General features: G+C 39.7%; 1 protein-coding gene across 2 annotated transcripts in view; it reads right to left on the bottom strand.

Moving 5' to 3' along the window:
* The window catches only part of ANO8 (anoctamin 8), a 308,265-nt gene that overhangs the window by 33,382 nt on the left and 249,991 nt on the right, over positions 1-24,892 (bottom strand). For both annotated transcript variants that reach the window (XM_053702928.1, XM_053702929.1), the window contains exon 15: positions 11,461-11,652. In XM_053702928.1, the coding sequence (XP_053558903.1) occupies positions 11,461-11,652 (192 nt within the window). The remainder of the gene's footprint in view (positions 1-11,460; positions 11,653-24,892) is intronic.

The following is a 24,892-nucleotide window of genomic DNA, read 5'->3' as shown; positions in this document are numbered from 1 at the left end:
TCGTATAGAGCCTCTGGATCTTCCATTGGCGAAGACAAACCCTGGGCTGGGCCGCTATGATAAACCCTATGCTTGCTCTTAGCAGAACGTGGTAAGGCATGGATCACTTTCGAAACCGCCGATTCCAGTTGGTCCGCAAAGTCTGACGGCCAATGAATCTCTCCCGAAGGAGTAACGGTTGTACCCCAGGGCGCTAGATGTGCAATCAGAGATGAATGTAGGGAACGCACCTCCTGGGACGAAGAACCCTCGGAGGTGGATGGCTCAGTAGTACTAGACATCCATTTACATTTAGATGTCGTAACTTTATTAAGGCATGTGGAACATAGTTGAGAGGCTGATCTACCAGAACCTCCTCACAATAAACACAGGAATGAGACTTTGTTAAGGAGGGAGAGCCCTCTAATGCGTCAACGCTGATTGCTTATGGAGCTGTTAATATGAGTCGGGATGGTTTCGCAGAAAGACTCTCCCTGAATCTCCGGACTCTAACTTTTGTCCAGGCTCTCACTGAGAGGCTAACAGGCAACCGAAACCGCCAGACTGACACATAGGTCTTGAAATAAAAGGAGAGCCCAGAACCTCAAACAAGGACCATTGAGCCTCCAAAATCCAAAAAAACAACGGATCCCAGGACTTACCTCCAGCCAGGCCAGCCCAAGCATCGGCAGGTCTGAAACCAGGGGACCAGAAAAACCACAGGCTCAAACAATGAACGGAAAAAAATAGTACAGTCATAACAATAGTGCCAACCCGAAAACCACATGGAGAACGTCGACAAGGCCTTAGACCTAGAGGTCTAGCTAAAGGCCCAACATAAACTCAAGCGGAGCCAGCAACTCTCCAAATGGACAGAACAACCCGGAGAGTGTACCTCACTCTGAAATAGGTTAACCCGTCTGTCCTACCCTCCTGAAACCAGGAGAAGCCCCAAGATAGGGACCACACTTCCGAAAGGATAGAAGCCCCCTAGAGGGCCGGAAGGATAGAGCACCTGCCCCCTAGGACACAGCCATAGGCTGAACCAAGAGAACAAAACTCCAACGCCCTGACCTGGAAGAAATCCCCTGAAGATCTAACTGGCCAGCACACAAACAAGGTGCCACAGCTGCAGTGGGTCCACAGCGAACCCCTTTGCTTGCAGCACAGCTAAGTCATCACACTATTTCAGCAAGCCAACCAAGAGAACTGACCATAGGCAACAGGTAAGCCCAGGGGGCATTGGCATCCAGAAAAACCTGGTCTACTGAACCAGATCAACGAGCCAATCAAAGGACACCGCCCAAGTTTCCTGGAACTGGGGAACCCCAGACCAGCTCTAGATCCTAACAGTCTGGTACAACCCGCAACCGGATCCACAAAGTAAATGCTGAGTGAAAAAATCATCCACCGGAAGAGCCAGAGCGAGGAGAGGTCCGAGACCCCCAATAAACAAGAACCCAGAAACTGAGATCCCCATCTGATATAAAACCAGACTCCCGGGAGATACCATACAATGCCCAAAGCAAAATGGACAACGAGAAAAACTTGCAAGTCCCACCAGAAGACGAGACCACCCCTTGCCAAGTCCAACGCTCCAAGGAGCTAAGGAAGCAAAGACCAAACCAAGGCTACTAGCGCTCTAGCCACAACAGCCACCTCCGACCAAGAGCAAGGGGATACTTCGAGGACAAAGTCACTCGAACAAACGCTAGCCTCCACATCATCCCCAAAAATCAGAGAAGAAAAAGAAGGATGCAGAGCATCCCCCAGCTCCAGGTAGAAACCCTAAACAGAGCACAAGGAGACCACACTGCCAATGTCCCTACAAATCAACTCCCGAAGGGAACCAGGTCCCCCTAAGGAACCCGAGGAACGGACGAAGTTCGCAAGGTCTCAAGAAGAGGACCACAGCAGAAACAAGTCCAAAACAAATCCAAGGACAATTCCAGAGCGTCAGAAGGCCAAACCGCTCAAACAGTGGTAAGGAGGCACTAAGCTCCCAATCCTCCTTCGAGAGGAAAGAAACTCTAGGCCCCGAGGAAATCGGAGCAAAGAGAGTGACGCAGCAGACCTCCACTGACCCGGTCACCAGATTGAGTGCTGAATAAGGACTAGCACAATCTTCCAGTCATGCGGATACTTCTAGAATGTTTAGCTGAACTTGTAAAGAAAAACAAGAAGACACACAAATAATGATGTGAGCACTCAGCGCCCTACCGGACCAGCCAGGCAGACAGGCACCACATGTCTGAACAAGCCACAGGACAGAAGATCTGAATCCCAGCAGGACCAGCCATAGCTTGGGTCATAACTGTCAAAATAGCTAAATCCTCCCTCAGAGGGGAAGATCAAACAGACAAAACTAGGACTAATGTGTCCCTTAACAGGCTTCCGAAGAAGCAACCAGAGAGAATCGATCCTAGAAGTTCCCGAAGGAAACACATAATCGAAATTAAAAGACATCCTAACCGGATAAAAGAAAATATAAGGCAACCCTCAGGTTAACGCCCAGGAAAAAAACAGGCAAACCCGCAAGACCAGCCAAATAGAACCCTGATTTTCCAAAAAAAACTGGGAAAGATCTCAATAAGCAGACAATTTGGAAATTACGTCATCCCCTCATGTCTAATGAGGTGAGCCATTCGAAGTAGAATACTGTGGATTACCATATCCGTTAAGGATAGGATCCACCAATAACTCAAAAACGTGTGTGAGTAAAACGCGGAGACGCACTATTCTGTAATGGAAGGCACAACAGTCAGGGACAGCTACACCCGCAGGGAACTGTATAGGCCCACCCAAGGTCGGTAGACCCGGGACGATCAAGCATGAGTACAAACACAAATAAACACCTGGACGCTGCAGACGCATAATCGCCAAAAATATGTGAAAGCGAAAATGAGCTGCAACCTCTGGGGGGGGGGTACAAGCCGACCTGTAAGGAGGGATAAACATAATCTGGGTTACCCACATGTGTAGTAGTAGGGACCGGTAGGGAACTCACCTCTTGGAGGACAGAACCCCCAGAGGCGGATGGCTCAGCAGACCCCTGATTCCCCGAGCCCGAGGAACAGGGCGCTCTATTACGGCATATCGAACATAACTGATTGACCTGTGTCAACGGGTCTAAATCGCATTCTTCACAAGTTGAAGAATCTGAATCTGAAATTTGAACAGTCTCAGAATCAGAATCCTCCATCGCTAGCTAGAGAATATAGTAATATGGACTAATAAAAAACTTAAACGCCACCTGACACCCGCAATGGCTGGGGCACTCACCACCTCCTAGAACCAGACACCAACAGACACTAAATTTTCAGTCACCAAGCGGTCAAGAATGCGGAAATGGAAGACCAGAACGTAAACGCATCTAGTCACAGGGTGAACCGTACAGTCCAAAAAAGCACGCTCAACCAAAAGGTTGCGTCACTTCCAAAGGCCTATTATGTTCTAAGCCAAGGGCCCAGTTAACACTACATATAAGCAGATTGAATCACATAACAAACATGATTAAAACCCCCCTGTTCAATAATCCCCCTCGGGAGATATTAACCCTCGATTCCAAGATACCAAAGGAACCTCACTAAGGCCCTATAAATATACTTAATAAGTCCCGCAAGATAGTTCCTTACGGGAAACATTAATAAGTTACAATACATACTGATCAAGTAAAATGAAACAATCTTATCAGAATCTACGCCATGGAACAGGAACATGGCCCTTCAAGTGTGACGAATAGTAGCAGCGCCTCCGGCATGGATTGGAGAGAAAAAACAGGCTAGATTACGAGTTTTGCGTTATGGCTCATAACGCTGCTTTTTCACTACCGCTGGTATTACGATTCTTGCAGGTACAGCTGTACCGCACACCTTTTTGGCCGTAACGCAACGTAACTACCGCACCTTTCAAAAAGTCCTTTTTCAATGGGACTTCCATTGCGCCGGTATTACGAGTTTTGCCTGGGAGGCCAAAAAAGTGAGAGGTACAGCCTATACCATCAAGATTCGTACCGCCATCTAAAGTCAGTAGTTATAGGTTTTGCGTTACAAATCTGTAGCATAAAACTCATAACTTAAGTGTTACAAAGTACACTAACACCCATAAACTACCTATTAACCCCTAAACTGAGGCCCTCCCGCATCGCAAACACTATAATAAAATGATTAACCCCTAATCTGCCGCTCCGGATATCGCTGCCACTATAATAAACATATTAACCCCTAAACCATCGCACTCCTGCATCGCAAACACTAGTTAAATATTATTAACCCCTAATCTGCTGCCCCAACGTCACTGCTGCCACTATATTAAAGTTATTGACCCCTAAACCTAACCCTAAGTCTAACCCTAACCCCCCTAACTTTAATATAATTAAAATAAATCTAAATAAAAACTACTATCATTAACTAAATAATTCCTATTTAAAACTAAATACTTACATATAAAATATACCCTAAGCTAGCTACAATATAACTAATAGTTACATTGTAGGTATCTTAGGTTTTATTTTTATTTCACAGGCAGACTAGTTCACTAGGTAGACTAGTTATTAAATAGTTATTAACTATTTACTAACTACCTTGTTAAAATAAATTCAAATGTACCTATAAAATAAAACCTAACCTGTCTTACACTAACATCTAACATTACACTACAATTAACTAAATTACATTAATTAAATACAATTAACTAAATTACAAAAAAATAAACACTAAATTACACAAAATAAAAAAGAAATGATCAAATATTAAACTAATTACACCTAATCTAATAGCCCTATCAAAATAAAAAGCCCCCCCCCCCCAAAAATAAAAAACCCTAGCCTAAACTAAACTGCCAATAGCCCTTAAAAGGGCTATAATAAAAAACCCTAGCCTAAACTAAACTGCCAATAGCCCTTAAAAGGGCCACCACCCACACAACCAAACCCCCCAAATAAAATCCTATCTAAAAAAAAAAAACTAAAAGGGCATTTAGCTCTTTTCAATTGAACAAACCCCTAAGCTAAAAATAAAACCCACCCAATAAACCCTTAAAAAAACCTAACACTAACCCCCGAAGATCCACTTACAGTTTTTGAAGACTGGACATCCATCCTTAACAAAGCTGGGAGAAGTCTTCATCCAAGCGGGCAGAAGTCCTCAACAAAGCCGGGAGAAGTCTTCATCCAAGCGGCAAGAAGTCGTCCTCAAGGCGGGCAGAAGTCTTCATCCAGATGGCATCTTCTATCTTCATCCTTCCGACACGGATCGGCTCCATCTTCAAGACATCCGGCGTGGAGCATCCTCTTCATACGGTCCCAGTCGTACACTGAAGGTTCCTTTAAATGACGTCATCCAAGATGGCGTCTTTTGAATTCCGATTGGCTGATAGATTTCTATCAGCCAATCGGAATTAAAGGTGAAAAAATCATATTGGCTGATGCATTCAGCCAATAGGATTGAGCTTCAATCCTATTGGCTGATCCAATCAGCCAATAGGACTGAGCTTGCATTCTATTGGCTGATTGGAACAGTCAATATAATGCAAGCTCAATCCTATTGGCTAATTGCATCAGCCAAAATGATTTTTTCACCTTTAATTCCGATTGGCTGATAGAATTCTATCAGCCAATCGGAATTCAAGGGACGTCATCTTGGATGACGTCATATAAAGGAACCTTCAGTGTACGGCTGGGACCATTTGAAGAGGATGCTCCGCACCGGATGTCTTGAAGATGGAGCCGCTCAGCGTCGGAAGGATGAAGATAGAAGATCCCGTCTGGATGAAGACTTCTGCCCGCCTTGAGGACGACTTCTTGCCGCTTGGATGAAGACTTCTTCCGGCTTCGTTGAGGACTTCTGCCCGCTTGTATGAAGACTTCTCCCGGCTTCGTTGAGGATGGATGTCCGGTCTTCAAAAACTGTAAATGGATCTTCAGGGGTTAGTGTTAGATTTTTTTAAGGGTTTATTGGGTGGGTTTTATTTTTAGATTATGGGTTTTGGGCAGCGAAAAAGAGCTAAATGCCCATCCAAATGCCCTTTTCAGGGCAATGGGGAGCTTAGGTTTTTTTAGATAGGATTTTATTTGGGGGGTTTGGTTGTGTGTATTTTTTTTTACAGGTAAAAGAGTTGATTTCTTTGGGGCATTGCCCCCCACAAAAGGCCCTTTTAAGGGCTATTGGCAGTTTAGTTTAGGCTAGGGTTTTTCTATTTTTTGGGGGGGGGGGCTTTTTTATTTTGATAGGGCTATTAGATTAGGTGTAATTAGTTTAAATATTTGATCATTTCTTTTTTATTTTGTGTAATTTAGTGTTTATTTTTTTTGTAATTTAGTTAATTGTATTTAATTAATGCAATTTATTTAATGGTAGTGTAATGTTAGGTGTTAGTGTAAGACAGGATAGGTTTTATTTTACAGGTAAATTTGTATTTATTTTAACTAGGTAGTTAGTAAATAGTTAATATTGTAGCTAGCTTAGGGTTTATTTTATAGGTAAGTATTTAGTTTTAAATAGGAATTAGTTATGTAATGATAGTAAGTTGTATTTTGATTTAATTAAATTATATTAAAGTTAGGGTTAGGTTTAGGGGTTAATATATTTATTTAGTGTTAGTGATGTTGGAGGCCAAAGGTTTAGGGGTTAATAACTTTAGTATAGTGGCGATGGCGACATTGGGGACGGCAGATTAGGGGTTAATAAGTGTAGGCAGGTGGCGGTGATGTTAGGGGCAGCAGATTAGGGGTTAATAAATTTATGTAGGTGGCGGCGACATTGGGGGCGGCAGAAGTGAAATGTAAGTGTTGGCGATGTCGGGAGTGGCAGATTAGGGGTGTTTAGACTAAGGGTTTATGTTAGGGTGTTAGGTGTAAACATAAGTTTTCTTTCCCCATAGGAATCAATGGGGCTGCGTTACGGAGCTTTACACTCCTTTATTGCAGGCGTTAGGCTTTTTTTTTAGCCGGCTCTCCCCATTGATGTCTATGGGGAAATCATGCACAAGGATGTAAAACCAGCTCAAAGCAGCGCTGGTATTTGAGTGCGGTATAGAGCTCAACGCTGCCATATTGCCTGCTAACGCCTGGTTTTTGCAAACCTGTAATAGCAGCGCTATTAAAGGTGAGCGGTGGAAATAACTTGCAAATTATTACTGAGACGCTCATAACGCAAAAATCATAATATCTGGCCACATATTAGGTATATTAAGTTGTGGGGGGGATGGCAGTTTAGGGGTAAATAGGTTAGATATTTTGCTATGTGGGGGTTGGCAGATTAGGGGTTAAAAGATTTAATTTAGTTGTTGCGGTGGGGGATGACGGTTGACAGGTAGATATTGTGCATGTGTTAGGTGTTAGTTAAAACTTCCAGGGAGTTATGGTACTTATATATTCAGTGCAAGGCTTGCTTTGCCTGCCTATGTGTGGAGAGGTGAAAATGGAGTAAAATGTTTCCATTTTAGCCGCGTAATGTTTCACATTTGAAAAATTTGAATTTATATATTTGTAATAGCATGTCTAGTGCTTTCTTTAAATGTAATAATCGAATTATACAATATTCGAAATAGAAACATTTGAATTGATATATTCGTATCTATTATGTTTCAATTGACTAAATTCCCTTCCACATGAACTATTGAACTTCTGAATAGTATTTGTTAAATCGAATGTTACATTCGAAATTTCAAATGTGGACATTTGATCTAATTATGAACATTCTAATTAGAAAGCGACATTCGAAAACTGTAAATAGCATTCGATTATAGAATTTTTAAGAATATTTGTTCTTATCAACATTCTATTATGTAAATCGAATTTCTACAATAACATTCGTTCTAACATTCAAATTAGAATATAAACATATTAGCCGATCCCTATTGTCTGTTAGTTTATGGGAGTAAAATTAGCGGGCAATGGGTGAAATATATCTGCCGCATTTATATGCGGCGCCGTATATGTGATAGCAATACCAGACTAAAAACTGACAATGCCAGGTTTTGTGGGCGACACCGCATATGTAATCTCGCCTAAGATTTTTAATATGAAATTTTTTATTTTTTTTCCAATTTTCTTTATTGGAAAATTATGCACTTACAAACATGTAAAGCAACATATCTAGCGACTATTACAGGTATGAGAATACATTTATTTGTCAACAGTAATGTCTAAAAATCAAGAGCATAGTACTTCTTACAGTGCAATTATATCAAGTATTAACAATGAATAATAATAATATTTTCAGTCATTGTACAAAAATTGAGTTATTGTCTACATTTTGATGTAATTTTTTTTTTTGCACACACAATTTTGAAAGAAGCAAACCTATTTTCTTTGTGCCCATCATCAGATGACCTGTTCATGTAGGCTTAGTAAATATTTAAATTTTTTATTGGTGAATATTAAACAATGAAACAAGTATTATCCCCTAAATACATTATCTTTTTTCCCCTCACATGGGCCTATGTTCAAATAAACAATCGGCTAGATTACGAGCTTTGCGTTAGAGGCTATGCGGTGCTAACGATTTCCCCATAGGAATCAAAGGGGAGAGCCGGCTGAGAAAAAGTCTAACACGTAAAACTCAGTAACGCAGTCCCATTGATTCCTATGGGTAAATAAAATGTATGTTTACACCTAACACCCTAACATGAACCCTGAGTCTAAACACCCCTAATCTTACACTTATTAACCCCTAATCTGCCGACCCCAACATCACTGACACCTGCATTATACTTATTAACCCCTAATCTACCGCTCCGGACATCGCAGCCACTATAATAAACATATTAACCCCTAAACTGCCGCACTCCCACCTCGCAAACATTAGTTAAATATTATTAACCCCTTACCTGCTATCGCTAACATCGCCGCCACCTACCTACATTTATTAACCCCTAATCTGCCGTCCCCAACGTCGCCGCCACTATACTAAATATATTAACCCCTAAACCTAAGTCTAACCCTAACACCCCCTAACTTAAATATAATTACCATAAATCTAAATAAAAATTAATATTATTACCTAAATAATTCCTATTTAAAACTAAATACCTATAAAATAAACCCTAAGATAGCTACAATATAACTAATAGTTACATTGTATCTAGCTTAGGGTTTATTTTTATTTTACAGGCAAGTTTGTATTTATTTTAACTAGGTAGAATAGTTATTAAATAGTTATTAACTAATTAATAACTACCTAGCTAAAATAAATACAAATTTACCTGTACATAAAACCTAACCTAAGTTACACTAACACCTAACACTACACTACAATTAAATAAATTAACTAAATTAAAAACAATTAAATAAATTAAATTAAATTAGCTAAATCACAAAAAAACACACTAGATTACAGAAAATAATAAACAAATTACAAGATCTTTAAACTAATTACACCTAATCTAAGAGCCCTATCAAAATAAAAAAAATTCCCCCCAAAATAAAAAATCCCCTAGCCTAAACTAAACTATCAATAGCCCTTAAAAGGGCCTTTTGCAGGGCATTGCCCCAATGTAATTAGCTCTTTTACCTGTAAAAAAAAAAAAATACAAACACCCCCCAACAGTAAAACCCATCACCCACACAACAAACCCCCCAAATAAAATACTAACTAAAAAAACCTAAGCTCCCCATTGCCCTGAAAAGGGCATTTGGATGGGCATTGCCCTTAAAAGGGCAGTTAGCTCTTTTGCGGCCCAAAACCCTAACCTATAAATGAAACCCACCCAATACACCCTTAAAAAAAACCCTAACACTAACCCCCTGAAGATCGACTTATTGTTCTGAAGACCGGACATCCATCCTCAAGGAAACGGCAGAAGTCTTCATCCAACCGGGCCGAAGTCCTCAATGAAGCCGGGAGAAGTCTTCATCCAAGCCGGACTAAGTGGTCCTCCAGACGGGCAGAAGTCTTCATCCAGACGGCATCTTCTATCTTCATCCATCCAGCGCGGAACGGCTCCATCTTCAAGACATCCAACGCGGAGCATCCTCTTCATCCGGAGTCTTCTTACTGAATCACGGTTCCTTTAAAGGGACACTGTACCCAAAAATTTTCTTTCGTGATTCAGATTGAGCATGAAATTTTAAGCAACTTTCTAATTTACTCCTATTATCAAATTTTCTTAATTCTCTTGGTATCTTTATTTGAAATGCAAGAATGTAAGTTTAGATGCCGGCCCATTTTTGGTGAACAACCTGGGTTGTCCTTGCTGATTGGTGGATAAATCCATCCACCAATAAAAAAGTGCTGTCCAGAGTACTGAAACCAAAAAAAAGCTTAGATGCCTTCTTTTTTCAAATAATGATAGCAAGAGAAAGAAGAAAAATTGATAATAGGAGTAAATTAGAAAGTTGCTTAAAATTGCATGCTCTTTATGAATTACAAAAGAAAAAATTTGGGTACAGTGTCCCTTTAAGTGACGTCATCCAAGATGGCGTCCCTTAGATTCTGATTGGCTGATAGAATTCTATCAGCCAATTGGAATTAAGGTAGAAAAAATCCTATTGGCTGATCCAATCAGCCAATAGAATTGAGCTTGCATTATATTGGCTGTTCCAATCAGCCAAAAGAATGCTAGCTCAATCCTATTGGCTGATTGCATAAAAAATAAAAAACAAAATATCCTCAATCCTATTGGCTGAATAAAAAACGAAATAAAAAAATTTGGGTTCAGTATCCCTTTAAGTTATGAGTTTTATGCTACAGCGTTGTACCATAAAACTCTTAACTACTTACTTTTAAATGCGGTAGGACTCTTGACGAGGTAGGGTGTACCGCTCACTTTTTGGCCTCCCAGGACAGACTCGTAATACCGGCGCTATGGAAGTCCCATAGAAAAAAGACTTTACGAAGTTTACGTAAGTCGTTTTGCGGTAAGGCCAAAAAAGTGTGCGGGGACCCTAAACCTTCAATACTCGTAATATCAGCGTTAGTGAAAAAGCAGCGTTAGGACCTGTTAACGCTGCTTTTTCAGCCTAACGCAAAACTCGTAATCTAGCCGAATGTTTTTAATGCTAATGTTTTAAAGGGACATGATATTACACATTTTTCTTTCATGATTCAGATAGAGGATATACTTTTAAACTTTCCAATTTGTTCTATTGTCAAATGTGCTATATTTTCTTAGGATCCTTTGTTGAAGAAGCACTACTGGGTGCTAGCTGAACACATCGGGTAAGCCAATAGAAAAAGGCATATATGTGCAGTGACCAATCAGCAGCTAGCTCCCACTAGTGCTTTAATGCTTTGCTGCTCCCGAGTCTACCTAGGCATCCTTTTCAACAAAGCATAGCAAAAGAACAAAGCAAATTAGATAATAGAAGCAAAGATAAAAGTTGTTTAAAATTGCATGTTCTATCTGAATCCTAAATAAAAACATTTTATGTTTCATATCCGTTTAAATAAAATATTTCATACTAAGGACAGGAGGTCATGTGACAGTAGGATATAGCATTTCAATTAGTCCTAAACAGTGTTTGACCCAAACGTTCCTTACCTGCCACTGTCCAATACCATCCACACGGCGGCCAAAAGGTCTTTGTAACCCACTGCAGAGTTTGAAAGCGTCACTGCGGATCTCGATAATGTTATTGAACAGGGCACATACCGCAGCCAGTGGAAAGGCAGAGGAGAAGAGAACCACATACCCAAACTGCACAAACATCTCTTGGTAATCCTGGAACGTGTCCTGAAAGAAATGCATCTAATTATAATGCTACATTTGGAGAGTAGAGTGATTGTACACTACATACTGAATGTTAGTCCCATCTTTTCTACAAATGGATGGAGGGTGATTGAGCAGCACAAATAATGATGGGAACTATGGATAACTAAACAAAGGCAAGTAATATAATGACACATATATTCAATCTTTCTGTCAAAAATTAACTAGATAAAAAAATATATAAAAAGAAATGTCAAACAAAAAAATAAACAGAGAAATTGGCTAACTGATAAATAGACTTGTGCATGGCCGAAAAATTCATTTCGGTTCGGATCGATTCGGATGTTTTCGAATTTCGGTTCGGATCGATTCGAATTCAGAAGAATTTGAATGAATTTGTTTCGGATTCGTTTCGGATTCTAATAAATTTGTCTGGATTCGGTTCGTTTCGATTCGGAAATTCGGAATTTCGGTATGTGTTAGGTGGGATATGCTGTGTATTAGACTAGTATTATGTACTGTATATTAGGTGTAACCCATAGCAGAGTGATATAACCTAATATACTGTACAATACTAGTGTAATCCATGGCCATCCGAATGCAACAAATAAATCCGAACTATTTCGGATTTATTCGGTAGATTTGGTACTACCGTAATTCAGAAATTCGAATCGATCCGAATCTCCGAATTTAACAAATTCGTCCAAATTTCGATTCGGAACGAATCGAACCGCACATGTCTACTGATAAAAAGGCAACAATCTAGTTTAGCAAACAAATAGAAAAAATATGATTTGAAAAACAGGAAGATAGAGAACTGGAGAACTTCAGTAGGTATCTCCAAAATAGAAAGGGATTTAAGATTAAGTGAATTCTTTTTTAATACACATTAAAAATCAGATACCTTGAAACAAAATAAACAAGTGTCCCTTTATCTATAATTAATGGATAGTAGTCCTACTGAATAAAAAAGTAGATAGTTCTACATATGAATAATACATAAACAGTGAACCAGATTAACCTAATAATTTAAAGGTCCATTATATTTACAATCTGTTCTTGCAATGCAGAATCAGTAGTAAAGTACAATTTAGAGTTTGTTTCCCTTTTAGCCTAATATACGGCCAGATTACGAGTTTTACGTTAGAAGCGGCTTGCTACTATCTTGCAAGTTATTTCCACCGCTCACCTTTAATAGCGCTGCTATTACAGCTTTGCAAAAAAAAATATGGCAGCGTTGAGCTCCATACCGCTTACAAAAACCAGTGCTGCTTTGAGCTGGTTTTACGTGTTTGTGCACGATTTCCCCATAGACATCAATGGGGAGAGCCGGCTAAAAAAAGCCTAACGCCTGCAATAAAGGAGCGTAAAGCTCCGTAACGCAGCCCCATTGATTCCTATGGGGAAAGAAAGTTTATTTTTACACATAACACCCTAACATAAACCCTGAGTCTAAACACCCCTAATCCGCCACCCCCGACATCGCCGCCACCTACATTACACTCATTAACCCCTAATCTGCCGCCCCCAATGTCGCCAACACCTACCTACACTTATTAACCCCTAATCAACCCACTAATCTGCCGCCCCCAATATACTATAAAGTTATTAACCCCTAACCCTAACACCCCTAACTTTAATATAATTAAAATAAATCTAAATAAAACTTACTATTATTACCTAATTAATACCTATTTAAAACTAATTACTTACCTGTGAAATAAACCCTAAGCTAGCTACAATATATCTAATAGTTACATTGTAGCTATCTTAGGTTTTATTTTTGTTTCACAGCTAAGTTTGTATTTATTTTAACTAGGTAGAATAGTTAGTAAATAGTTATTAACAATTTACTAACTACCTATTTAAATAAATACAAATGTACCTGTAAAATAAAACCTAGCCTGCCTTACAGTAAAACCTAACATTACACTAAAACAAAATAAATTACATTAATTAAATACAATTAACTAAATTACACAAAATAAAAACACAAAATTACACAAAATAAAAAAGAAATGATCAAATATTTAAACTAATTACATCTAATCTAATAGCCCTATCAAAATAAAAAAGCCCCGCCCAAAATAAAAAAAAAACCTAGCCTAAACTAAACTGCCAATAGCCCTTAAAAGGGCCTTTTCTGGGGCATTGCCCCAAAGAAATCAGCTCTTTTACCTGTAAAAAAAAAATACAAACAACCCCCCCCAACAGTAAAACCCACCACCACACAACCAAACCCCCCAAATAAAATCCTATCTAACAAAACTAAGCTCCCCATTGCCCTGAAAAGGGCATTTGGATGGGCATTGCCCTTAAAAGGGCATTTAGCTCTTTTTCCTTGCCCAAACCCCTAATCTAAAAATAAAACCCACCCAATAAACCCTTAAAAAAACCTAACACTAAACCCCGAATATCCACTTACAGTTTTTGAAGACCGAACATCCATCCTTAATGAAGCCGGGAGAAGTCTTTATCCAAGCGGCAAGAAGTCGTCCTCCAGATGGGCAGAAGTCTTCATCCAGACGGCATCTTCTATCTTCATCCTTCTGACGCGGAGCGGCTCCATCTTCAAGACATCCGGCGCGGAGCATCTTCTTCTTTCGCTGGCTCTTCAAGAATGAATTTTCCGTTAAATGACGTTATCCAAGATCGCGTCCCTTGAATTCCAATTGGCTGATAGAATTCTATTAGCCAATCAGAATTAAAGGTGAAAAAATCATATTGGCTGATGCAATCAGCCAATAGGATTGAGCTTGCATTCTATTGGCTGATTGCATCAGTCAATAGGATTTTGCAGGTGTGCAGTACAGCTGTACCTACAAGACTCGTAATACCAGCGGTAGTGAAAAAGAGCCATAACGCTGCTTTTTTTCACTCATAATGCACAACTCGTAATCTAGCCGTTTATAAAGCATTAAACTGTTAAAAATTGTATGAACCAATGTAAAAAAACAATAACTGCAGGATTAAAAATTTGAATGAAATTATAAAAGTTACTTTTTTTAATTTTGAACCTATATTTATTCAATCATGAAAAAAGCAGTAGAGTAGGGGCCAGGATCAGGGATAGGCACAGAAAAAGGCTGTGGAGGACATTTTCCAAAGTAAAGACCATAGTGAAGGACACCAAGGTACATTTGAAATTTAAAACATTATTATATAGTGCTGGGTGTTATTATACAGATACAGATACCACTGACCCTATAATCAGCCCTCCTCTGGCTATACCCATGAGCCAGTGTCACTACTGTGTCATTATATAGTGCTTGGTGTTATTATACAGATGCAGATACCACTGATCCTATAACCAGCCCTTGTCGGGCTATACGCATGTGCCAGTGTCACTTCTGTGTCTTTGTATAGAGCTGGTTGTTATTATACAGATGCAGATACCACTGATTCTATAACCAGCCCTTGTCTGGCTATACCCATGTGCCAGTGTCACTACTGTGTCATTATATAGTGCTTGGGTGTTATTATACTGATGCAGATACCACTGATCCTATAACCAGCCCTCCTCTGGCTATACCCATGTGCCAGTGTCACTACTGTGTCATTATATAGTGCTGGGTGTTATTATACTGATGCAGATACCACTGATTCTATAACTAGCCCTCCTCTGGCTATACCCATGTGCCAATGTCACTACTGTGTCATTATATAGTGCTGGGTGTTATTATACTGATACAGATACCACTGATCCTATAACCAGCCCTCCTCTGTCTATACCCATGTGCCAGTGTCACTACTGTGTCATTATATATTGCTGGGTGTTTTAGTGATGCAGATACCACTGATCCTATAACCAGCCCTCCTCTGGCTATACCCATGTGCCAGTGTCACTACTGTGTCTTTGTATAGAGCTGGTTGTTATTATACAGATGCAGATACCACTGATTCTATAACCAGCCCTTGTCTGGCTATACCCATGTGCCAGTGTCACTACTGTGTCATTATATAGTGCTTGGGTGTTATTATACTGATGCAGATACCACTGATCCTATAACCAGCCCTCCTCTGGCTATACCCATGTGCCAGTGTCACTACTGTGTCATTATATAGTGCTGGGTGTTATTATACTGATGCAGATACCACTGATTCTATAACCAGCCCTCCTCTGGCTTTACCCATGTGCCAATGTCACTACTGTGTCATTATATAGCGCTGGGTGTTATTATACTGATGCAGATACCACTGATCCTATAACCAGCCCTCCTCTGTCTATACCCATGTGCCAGTGTCACTACTGTGTCATTATATAGTGCTGGGTGTTATTATACTGATGCAGACACCACTGATTCTATGACCAGCCCTTGTCTGGCTATACCCATGTGCCAGTGTCACTACTGTGTCATTATATAGCGCTGGGTGTTATTATACTGATGCAGATACCACTGATCCTATAACCAGCCCTTGTCTGGCTATACCCATGTGCCAGTGTCACTACTGTGTCATTATATAGCGCTGGGTGTTACTATACTGATACAGATACCACTGATCCTATAACCAGCCCTCCTCTAGCTATAACTATGTGCCAGTGTCACTACTGTGTCATTATATAGTGCTGTTTATTATTATACTGATGCAGATACCACTGATCCTATAACCAGCCCTCCTCTGGCTATACCCATGAGCCAGTGTCACTAATGTGTCATTATATAGTGCTTGGTGTTATTATACTGATGCAGATACCACTGATCCTATAACCAGCCCTCCTCTGGCTATACCCATGAGCCAGTGTCACTAATGTGTCATTATATAGTGCTTGGTGTTATTATACTGATACAGATACCACTGATCCTATAATCAGCCCTCCTCTAGCTATAACTATGTGCCAGTGTCATTACTGTGTCTTTGTATAGTGCTTGGTGTTATTATACTGATGCAGATACCACTGATCCTATAACCAGCCCTCCTCTGTCTATACCCATGAGCCAGTGTCACTACTGTGTCATTATATAGTGCTGTTTATTATTATACTGATGCAGATACCACTGACCCTATAACCAGCCCTCCTCTGGCTATACCCATGAGCCAGTGTCACTACTGTGTCATTATATAGTGCTGAATGTTATTATACTGATGCAGATACCACTGATCCTATAACCAGCCCTTGTCTGGCTATACCCATGAGCCAGTGTCACTACTGTGTCATTATATAGTGCTGGGTGTTATTATACTGATGCAGATACCACTGATCCTATAACCAGCCCGCCTCTGGCTATACCCATGTGCCAGTGTCACTACTGTGTCATTATATAGTGCTGGGTGTTATTATACTGATGCAGATACCACTGACCCTATAACCAGCCCTCCTCTGGCTATACCCATGAACCAGTGTCACTACTGTGTCTTTGTATAGTGATGGGTGTTATTATACTGATGCAGATACCACTGACCCTATAACCAGCCCTCCTCTGGCTATACCCATGTGCCAGTGTCACTAATGTGTCATTATATAGCGCAGGGTGTTATTATACTGATGCTGATACCACTGATCCTATAACAAGCCCTCCTCTGGCTATACCCATGTGCCAGTGTCACTACTGTGTCATTATATAGTGCTGGGTGTTATTATACTGATGCAGATACCACTGACCCTATAACCAGCCCTCCTCTGGCTATACCCATGAACCAGTGTCACTACTGTGTCTTTGTATAGTGATGGGTGTTATTATACTGATGCAGATACCACTGATTCTATAACCAGCCCTCCTCTGGCTATACCCATGAGCCAGTGTCACTACTGTGTCATTATATAGTGCTGGGTGTTATTATACTGATGCAGATACCACTGACCCTATAATCAGCCCTCCTCTGGTTATACCCATGTGCCAGTGTCACTACTGTGTCTTTGTATAGTGATGGGTGTTATTATACTGATGCAGATACCACTGATTCTATAACCAGCCCTCCTCTGGCTATACCCATGAGCCAGTGTCACTACTGTGTCATTATATAGTGCTGGGTGTTATTATACTGATGCAGATACCACTGACCCTATAACCAGCCCTCCTCTGGCTATACCCATGAACCAGTGTCACTACTGTGTCTTTGTATAGTGATGGGTGTTATTATACTGATGCAGATACCACTGATTCTATAACCAGCCCTCCTCTGGCTATACCCATGAACCAGTGTCACTACTGTGTCTTTGTATAGTGCTTGGTGTTATTATACTGATGCAGATACCACTGATCCTATAACCAGCCCTTCTCTGACTATACCCATGTGCCAGTGTCACTACTGTGTCATTATATAGTGCTGGGTGTTATTATACTGATGTAGATACCACTTATCCTATAACCAGCCCTCCTCTAGCTATACCCAGGAGCCAGTGTCACTACTGTGTCATTATATATTGCTGGGTGTTTTAGTGATGCAGATACCACTGATCCTATAACCAGCCCTTCTCTGACTATACCCATGAGCCAGTGTCTCTACTGTGTCATTATATAGTGCTGGGTGTTATTATACTGATGTAGATACCACTTATCCTATAACCAGCCCTCCTCTAGCTATACCCAGGAGCCAGTGTCACTACTGAGTCATTATATATTGCTGGGTGTTTTAGTGATGCAGATACCACTGATCCTATAACCAGCCCTGGTCTGGCTATATGCATGTGCCAGTGTCATAGAGCTGGGTGTTATTATACAGATGCAGATACACATCCAGTATTTCACTCAGGCTTTATTTATTCCATAACTTATCACACAATATTGCTAGCAGTCTCTTGACAAGCCACTAGCTTTATTCACACTACATATTTTTTTTATTCATATTATTTAATCAGAAAGAAAATATATACTAAGGTTGTGGCGGACACTGCAAGGGCTAGTCACGGACACCAGTGTCCGTGTACGGACACCTTGCCTATCCCTGGCCAGGATGTAAGACAAACAGGTGTCCATAAGGGTTAAAATATGTACTTTACAAGGCATATTGTTAGCTTAGCACTCCAGCTTTATTGACAATAAACAGCAATGTTTATAATATATTATTTAAAAATATAGATTTTACAGTTCCTTTAGCTCTGTGCAAAGGCACTGGAAAGCTAAAGAAAACAAAATTTGTAAGGTTTTCAAATAGATTGGCAAGGCCTAAAACTTCAAAAGATACTTTGCACATCTGTTCAAATGAATTTGATATGACCCTACTGTGCTTATATTCTCCTACTCAAAACGTTCTCTAAGTTTGAACAAAATACCTATAAAAAACCTCTAAAAGATGTGCACTTCCCTAAATACAGCACAAGTTTACAAACACCAGTTGCTTTAATAAAGCTTTATACATCAGTTGATTGTTATCATTCAATAAGAATGTCATAATACCAGTCATACAGTAAACTAGAACAAAGATTGACTTCTAAATAGCAGTGTTCTCCTCAAGACCTTTTTAATGGGCACACCAACTGGCTGATTTTACTGACCACCAGGCTAAAACATTAGCCAATATTAAGCTAAAATTTGCTTATATTAGAAAATATAGAACACATTATTATTAAAAGGACATTATAAACTAGATTTCTTTCATGTAATTAGCAAGAGTCCATGAGCTAGTGACGTATGGGATATACATTCCTACCAGGAGGGGCAAAGTTTCCCAAACCTTAAAATGCCTATAAATACACCCCTCACCACACCCACAATTCAGTTTTACAAACTTTGCCTCCGATGGAGGTGGTGAAGTAAGTTTGTGCTAGATTCTACGTTGATATGCGCTCCGCAGCAAGTTGGAGCCCGGTTTTCCTCTCAGCGTGCAGTGAATGTCAGAGGGATGTGAGGAGAGTATTGCCTATTTGAATGCAGTGATCTCCTTCTACGGGGTCTATTTCATAGGTTCTCTGTTATCGGTCGTAGAGATTCATCTCTTACCTCCCTTTTCAGATTGACGATATACTCTTATATATACCATTACCTCTGCTGATTCTCGTTTCAGTACTGGTTTGGCTTTCTACAAACATGTAGATGAGTGTCCTGGGGTAAGTAAATCTTATTTTCTGTGACACTCTAAGCTATGGTTGGGCACTTTGTTTATAAAGTTCTAAATATATGTATTCAAACATTTATTTGCCTTGACTCAGAATGTTCAACTTTCCTTATTTTCAGACAGTCAGTTTCATATTTGGGATAATGCATTTGAATTAATCATTTTTTTCTTACCTTCAAAAATTTGACTCTTTTTTTCCTGTGGGCTGTTAGGCTCGCGGGGGCTGAAAATGCTTCATTTTATTGCGTCATTCTTGACGCAGACTTTTTTGGCGCAAAAATTCTTTTCCGTTTCCGGCGTCATACGTGTCGCCGGAAGTTGCGTCATTTTTTGACGTTATTTTGCGCCAAAAATGTCGGCGTTCCGGATGTGGCGTCATTTTTGGCGACAAAAGCATTTAGGCGCTAAATAATGTGGGCGTCTTATTTGGCGCTAAAAAATAAGGGCGTCGCTTTTGTCTCCACATTATTTAAGTCTTATTTTTTCAGTGCTTCTGGTTGCTAGAAGCTTGTTCTTTGGCATTTTTTTCCCATTCCTGAAACTGTCATTTAAGGAATTTGATCAATTTTGCTTTATATGTTGTTTTTTTCTCTTACATATTGCAAGATGTCTCACGTTGCATCTGAGTCAGAAGATACTACAGGAAAATCGCTTTCTACTGCTGGAGCTACCAAGCTAAGTGTATCTGCTATAATTTTTGGTGTCTGTTTCTCCAGCTGTTGTTTGTATTGCATGTCATGACAAACTTATTAATGCAGATAAAATTTCCTTTAGTACTGTTGCATTACCTGTTGCTGTTCCGTCAACATCTAATTTTCAGAGTGTTCCTGATAAACATAAGAGATTTTATTTTTTAAATCCATTAAGAAGGCTATGTCTGTTATTTCTCCTTCTAGTTTACATAAAAGTCTTTTAAAACTTCTCTTTTTTCAGATGAATTTTTAAATGAACATCATCATTCTGATACTGATAATGTTTCTTCTGGTTCAGAGGTTTCTGTCTCAGAGGTTGATGCTGATAAATCTTTGTATTTGTTCAAGATGGAATTTATTCGTTCTTTATTTAAAGAAGTATTAATTGCATTAGAAATAGAGGATTCTGGTCCTCTTGATTCTAAATCTAAACGTTTAAATAAGGTTTTTAAATCTCTTGTAGTTATTCCAGAAGTGTTTAATCTCCCTGATGCTATTTCTGAAGTAATTTCCAGGGAATGGAATAATTTGGGTAATTCTTTTACTCCTTCTAAACGTTTAAGCAATTATATCCTGTGCCATCTGACAGATTAGAGTTTTTTTGGGACAAAATCCCTAAGGTTATGGGGCTGTCTCTACTCCTGCTAAATGTGCTACTATTCCTACAGCAGATAGTAATTCATTTAAGGATCCTTTAGATAGGAAAATTGAATCCTTTCTAAGAAAAGCTTACTTATGTTCAGGTAATCTTCTTAGACTTGCTATATTTTTAGCGGATGTTGCTGCAGCTTCAACTTTTTGGTTAGAAGCTTTAGCGCAACAAGTAACAGATCATAATTTTATAGCATTATTATTCTATAACATGCTAATAATTTTATTGGTGATATCATCTTTTGATATCATTAGAGTTGATGTCAGGTATATGTCTCTAGCTATTTTAGCTAGAAAAGCTTTATGGATTAAACTTGGAATACTGATATGTCTTCTAAGTCAACTTTGCTTTCCCTTTCTTTCCAGGGTAATAAATTATTATTTCAACTGTTTCTGGAAGGAAGGGAACTTTTTTACCAAAGGATAAAAAATCTAAGGTAAATTTAGGTCTAATGATCATTTCGTTCCTTTCCTCACAATAAGGAACAAAAGCCTGATCCTTCATTCTCAGGAGCGGTATCAGTTTGGAAACTATTTCCAGTTTGGAATATATCCAAGCCTTTTAGAAAACCTATAGCCAGCTCCTAAGTACCCATGAAGGTGCGGACCTTATTCCAGCTCAGCTGGTATGAGGCAGATTACGTTTTCTTCAAAGAAATTTTGATCAATTCCGTTCTCAATTTCTGGTTTCAGAACATTGTTTCAGAAAGGTACAGAATTGGCTTCAGTTAAGGCCTCCTGCTAAGAGATTTTTTTCTTTCCCGTGTCCCAGTTAACACAGCAAAGGCTCAGCATTTCTGAAATGTGTTTCAGATCTAGAGTTGGCTGGAGTAATTATGCCAGTTCCAGTTCTGGAACAGGGGCTGGGGTTTTATTTTATCTCTTCATTGTACCAAAGAAGGTCAATTCCTTCAGACCAGTTTCGGATCTATCAATATTGAATCGTTATGTAAGGATACCAACATTCAAGATGGTTACTGTAGGACTGTCCTGCCTTTTGTTTAGCAAGGGCATTATATGTCTACAATAGATTTACAGGATGTGTATCTACATATTCCGATTCATCCAGATCACTTTTTGTGTCTGAGATTCTCTTTTTAGACAAGCATTACCAGTTTTGTGGCTCTACCGTTTGGCCTAGCCTCAGTTCCAAGAATTTTTTTCAAAGGTTCTCGGTGCCCTTCTTTCTGTAATCAGAGAACAGGGTTTTTTTTTGGTATTTCCTTATTGGACAATATCTGGGTACTTGCTCAGTCTTCTCATTTTCGAAGAATCTCATATGAATCGACTTGTGTTGTTTCTTCAAGTTCATGGTTGGAGGATCAATTTACCAATCAGTTCATTGATTCCTCAGACAAGTGTAACCTTTTTAGGTTTCTAGAATAGATTCAGTGTCTATGACTCTGTCCTTGTCAGACAAGGGAAGTTTAACATTGATATCAGCTTGTCAAAACCTTCAGTCACAATCATTCCCTTTGGTAGCCTTATGCATGGAAATTTTAGGTCTTAGGACTGCCGCATCAGATGCGATCTCCTTTGCTCGTTTTCACATGCGACCTCTTCAGCTCTGTATGCTGAACCAATGGTGCAGGGATTACTCAAAGATATCTCAATTAATATCTTTAAACCGATTATACGACACTCTCTGACATGGTGGGCAGATCACCATCGTTCAGTTCAGGGGGCTTCTTTGTTCTTCCGACCTGGACTATAATCTCAACAGATGCAAGTCTTACAGGTTGGGGAGCTGTGTGGGGGTATCTGACGGCACAAGGGGTTTGGGAATCTCAGGAGGTGAGATTTCCGATCAATATTTTGGAACTCCGTGCAATTTCAGAGCTCTTCAGTCTTGGCCTCTTCTGAAGAGAGAGTTGTTCATTTGTTTTCAGATAGACAATGTCACAACTGTGGCATATATCAATCATCAAGGAGGGACTCACAGTCCTCTGGCTATGAAAGAAGTATCTCGAATTTTGGTTTGGGCGGAATCCAGCTCCTGTCTAATCTCTGCGGTTCATATCCCAGGTATGGACAATTGGAAAGCGGATTATCTCAGTCGCCAAACGTTGCACCTGGGCGAATGGTCTTCACCCAGAGGTATTTCCTCAGATTGTTCAAATGTGGGAACTCTCAGAAATAGATCTGATGGCTTCTCATCTAAACAAGAAACTTCCCTGGTATGTGTCCGGATCCAGGGATCCTCGGGCAGAGGGAGGCAGTGGATGCATTATCTCTTCCTTACAAGTGTCATCCTGCCTATATCTTTCCGCCTCTAGTTCTTCTTCCAAGGGTATTCTTAATATTCTAAAGGAATGCTCGTTTGTCCTGCTGGTAGCTCCAGCATGGTCTCACAGGTTTTGGTATGCGGATCTTGTCCGGACGGCCTTTTGCCAGCTGTGGACTCTTCCGTTAAGATCAGTCTTTCTGTCTCAAGGTTCTTTTTTCCATCAGGATCTCAAAACCTTAGTTTTAAGGTGTGGAGTTTGAACGCTTGATTCTTGGTCAAAGAGGTTTCTCTGACTCTGTGATTGATACTATGTGACAGGCTCGTAAATCTGTATCTAGAGAGATATATTATAGAGTCTGGAAGACTTATATTTCTTCAGGATGGTTTAGATAAAGGTTTGTCCGCAAGTTTCTTGAAAGACAAATCTCTGCTCTTTCTGTTCTTTTTCACAGAAGGATTGCTAATCTTCCTGATATTCATTGTTTTGTACAAGCTTTGGTTCGTATAAAACCTGTCATTAAGTCAATTTCTCCTCTTTGGAGTTTGAATTTGGTTCTGGGGGCTCTTCAAGCTTCTCCTTTTGAACCCATGCATTCTTTGGTCGTTATATTACTTTCTTGGAAAGTTTTGTTTCTTTTGGCCATCTCTTCTGCCAGAAGAGTCTCTGAATTATCTACTCTTTTTTGTGAGTCTCCTTTTCTGATTTTGCATCAGGATAAGGCGGTGCTGCGAACTTCTTTTGAATTTTTTACCTAAGGTTGTGAATTCTAACAACATTAGTAGAGAAATTGTGGTTCCTTCATTATGTCCTAATCCTATGAATTCTAAGGAGAAATCATTGCATTCTTTGGATGCTGTTAGAGCTTTGTATTATTATGTTGAAGCTACTAAGTCTTTCCGAAAGACTTCTAGTCTATTTGTCATCTTTTCCGGTTCTAGAAAAGACCAGAAAGCTTCTGCCATTTCTTTGGCATCTTGGTTGAAATCTTTATTTCATCATGCCTATGTTGAGTCGGGTAACACTCCGCCTCAAAGGATTACAGCTCATTCTACTAGGTCAGTTTCTACTTCCTGGGCGTTTAAGAATGAAGCTTCGGTTGATCAGATTTGCAATACAGCAACTTGGTCCTCTTTGCATACTTTTACTAAATTCTACCATTTTGATGTGTTTTCTTCTTCTGAAGCAGTTTTGGTAGAAACGTACTTCAGGCAGTGGTTTCAGTTTGAATCTTCTGCTTATGTTTTTTCATTAAAAATTTTATTCTGGGTGTGGATTATTTTCAGCAGGAATTGGCTGTCTTTATTTTATCCCTCCCTCTCTAGTGACTCTTGTGTGGAAAGATCCACATCTTGGGTAATCATTATCCCATACGTCACTAGCTCATGGACTCTTGCTAATTACATGAAAGAAAACATAATTTATGTAAGAACTTACCTGATAAATTCATTTCTTTCATATTAGCAAGAGTCCATGAGGCCCACCCTTTTTGTGGTGGTTTTGATTTTTTTGTATAAAGCACAATTATTCCAATTCCTTATTTTATATGCTTTCGCACTTTTTTCTTATCACCCCACTTCTTGGCTATTCGTTAAACTGAATTGTGGGTGTGGTGAGGGGTGTATTTATAGGCATTTTAAGGTTTGGGAAACTTTGCCCCTCCTGGTAGGAATGTATATCCCATACGTCACTAGCTCATGG

This window comes from Bombina bombina, chromosome 2 (genome assembly GCF_027579735.1).
Source record: "Bombina bombina isolate aBomBom1 chromosome 2, aBomBom1.pri, whole genome shotgun sequence".
NCBI lineage: Eukaryota > Metazoa > Chordata > Amphibia > Anura > Bombinatoridae > Bombina > Bombina bombina.
This window is presented reverse-complemented; position numbering and strand designations above follow the sequence as displayed.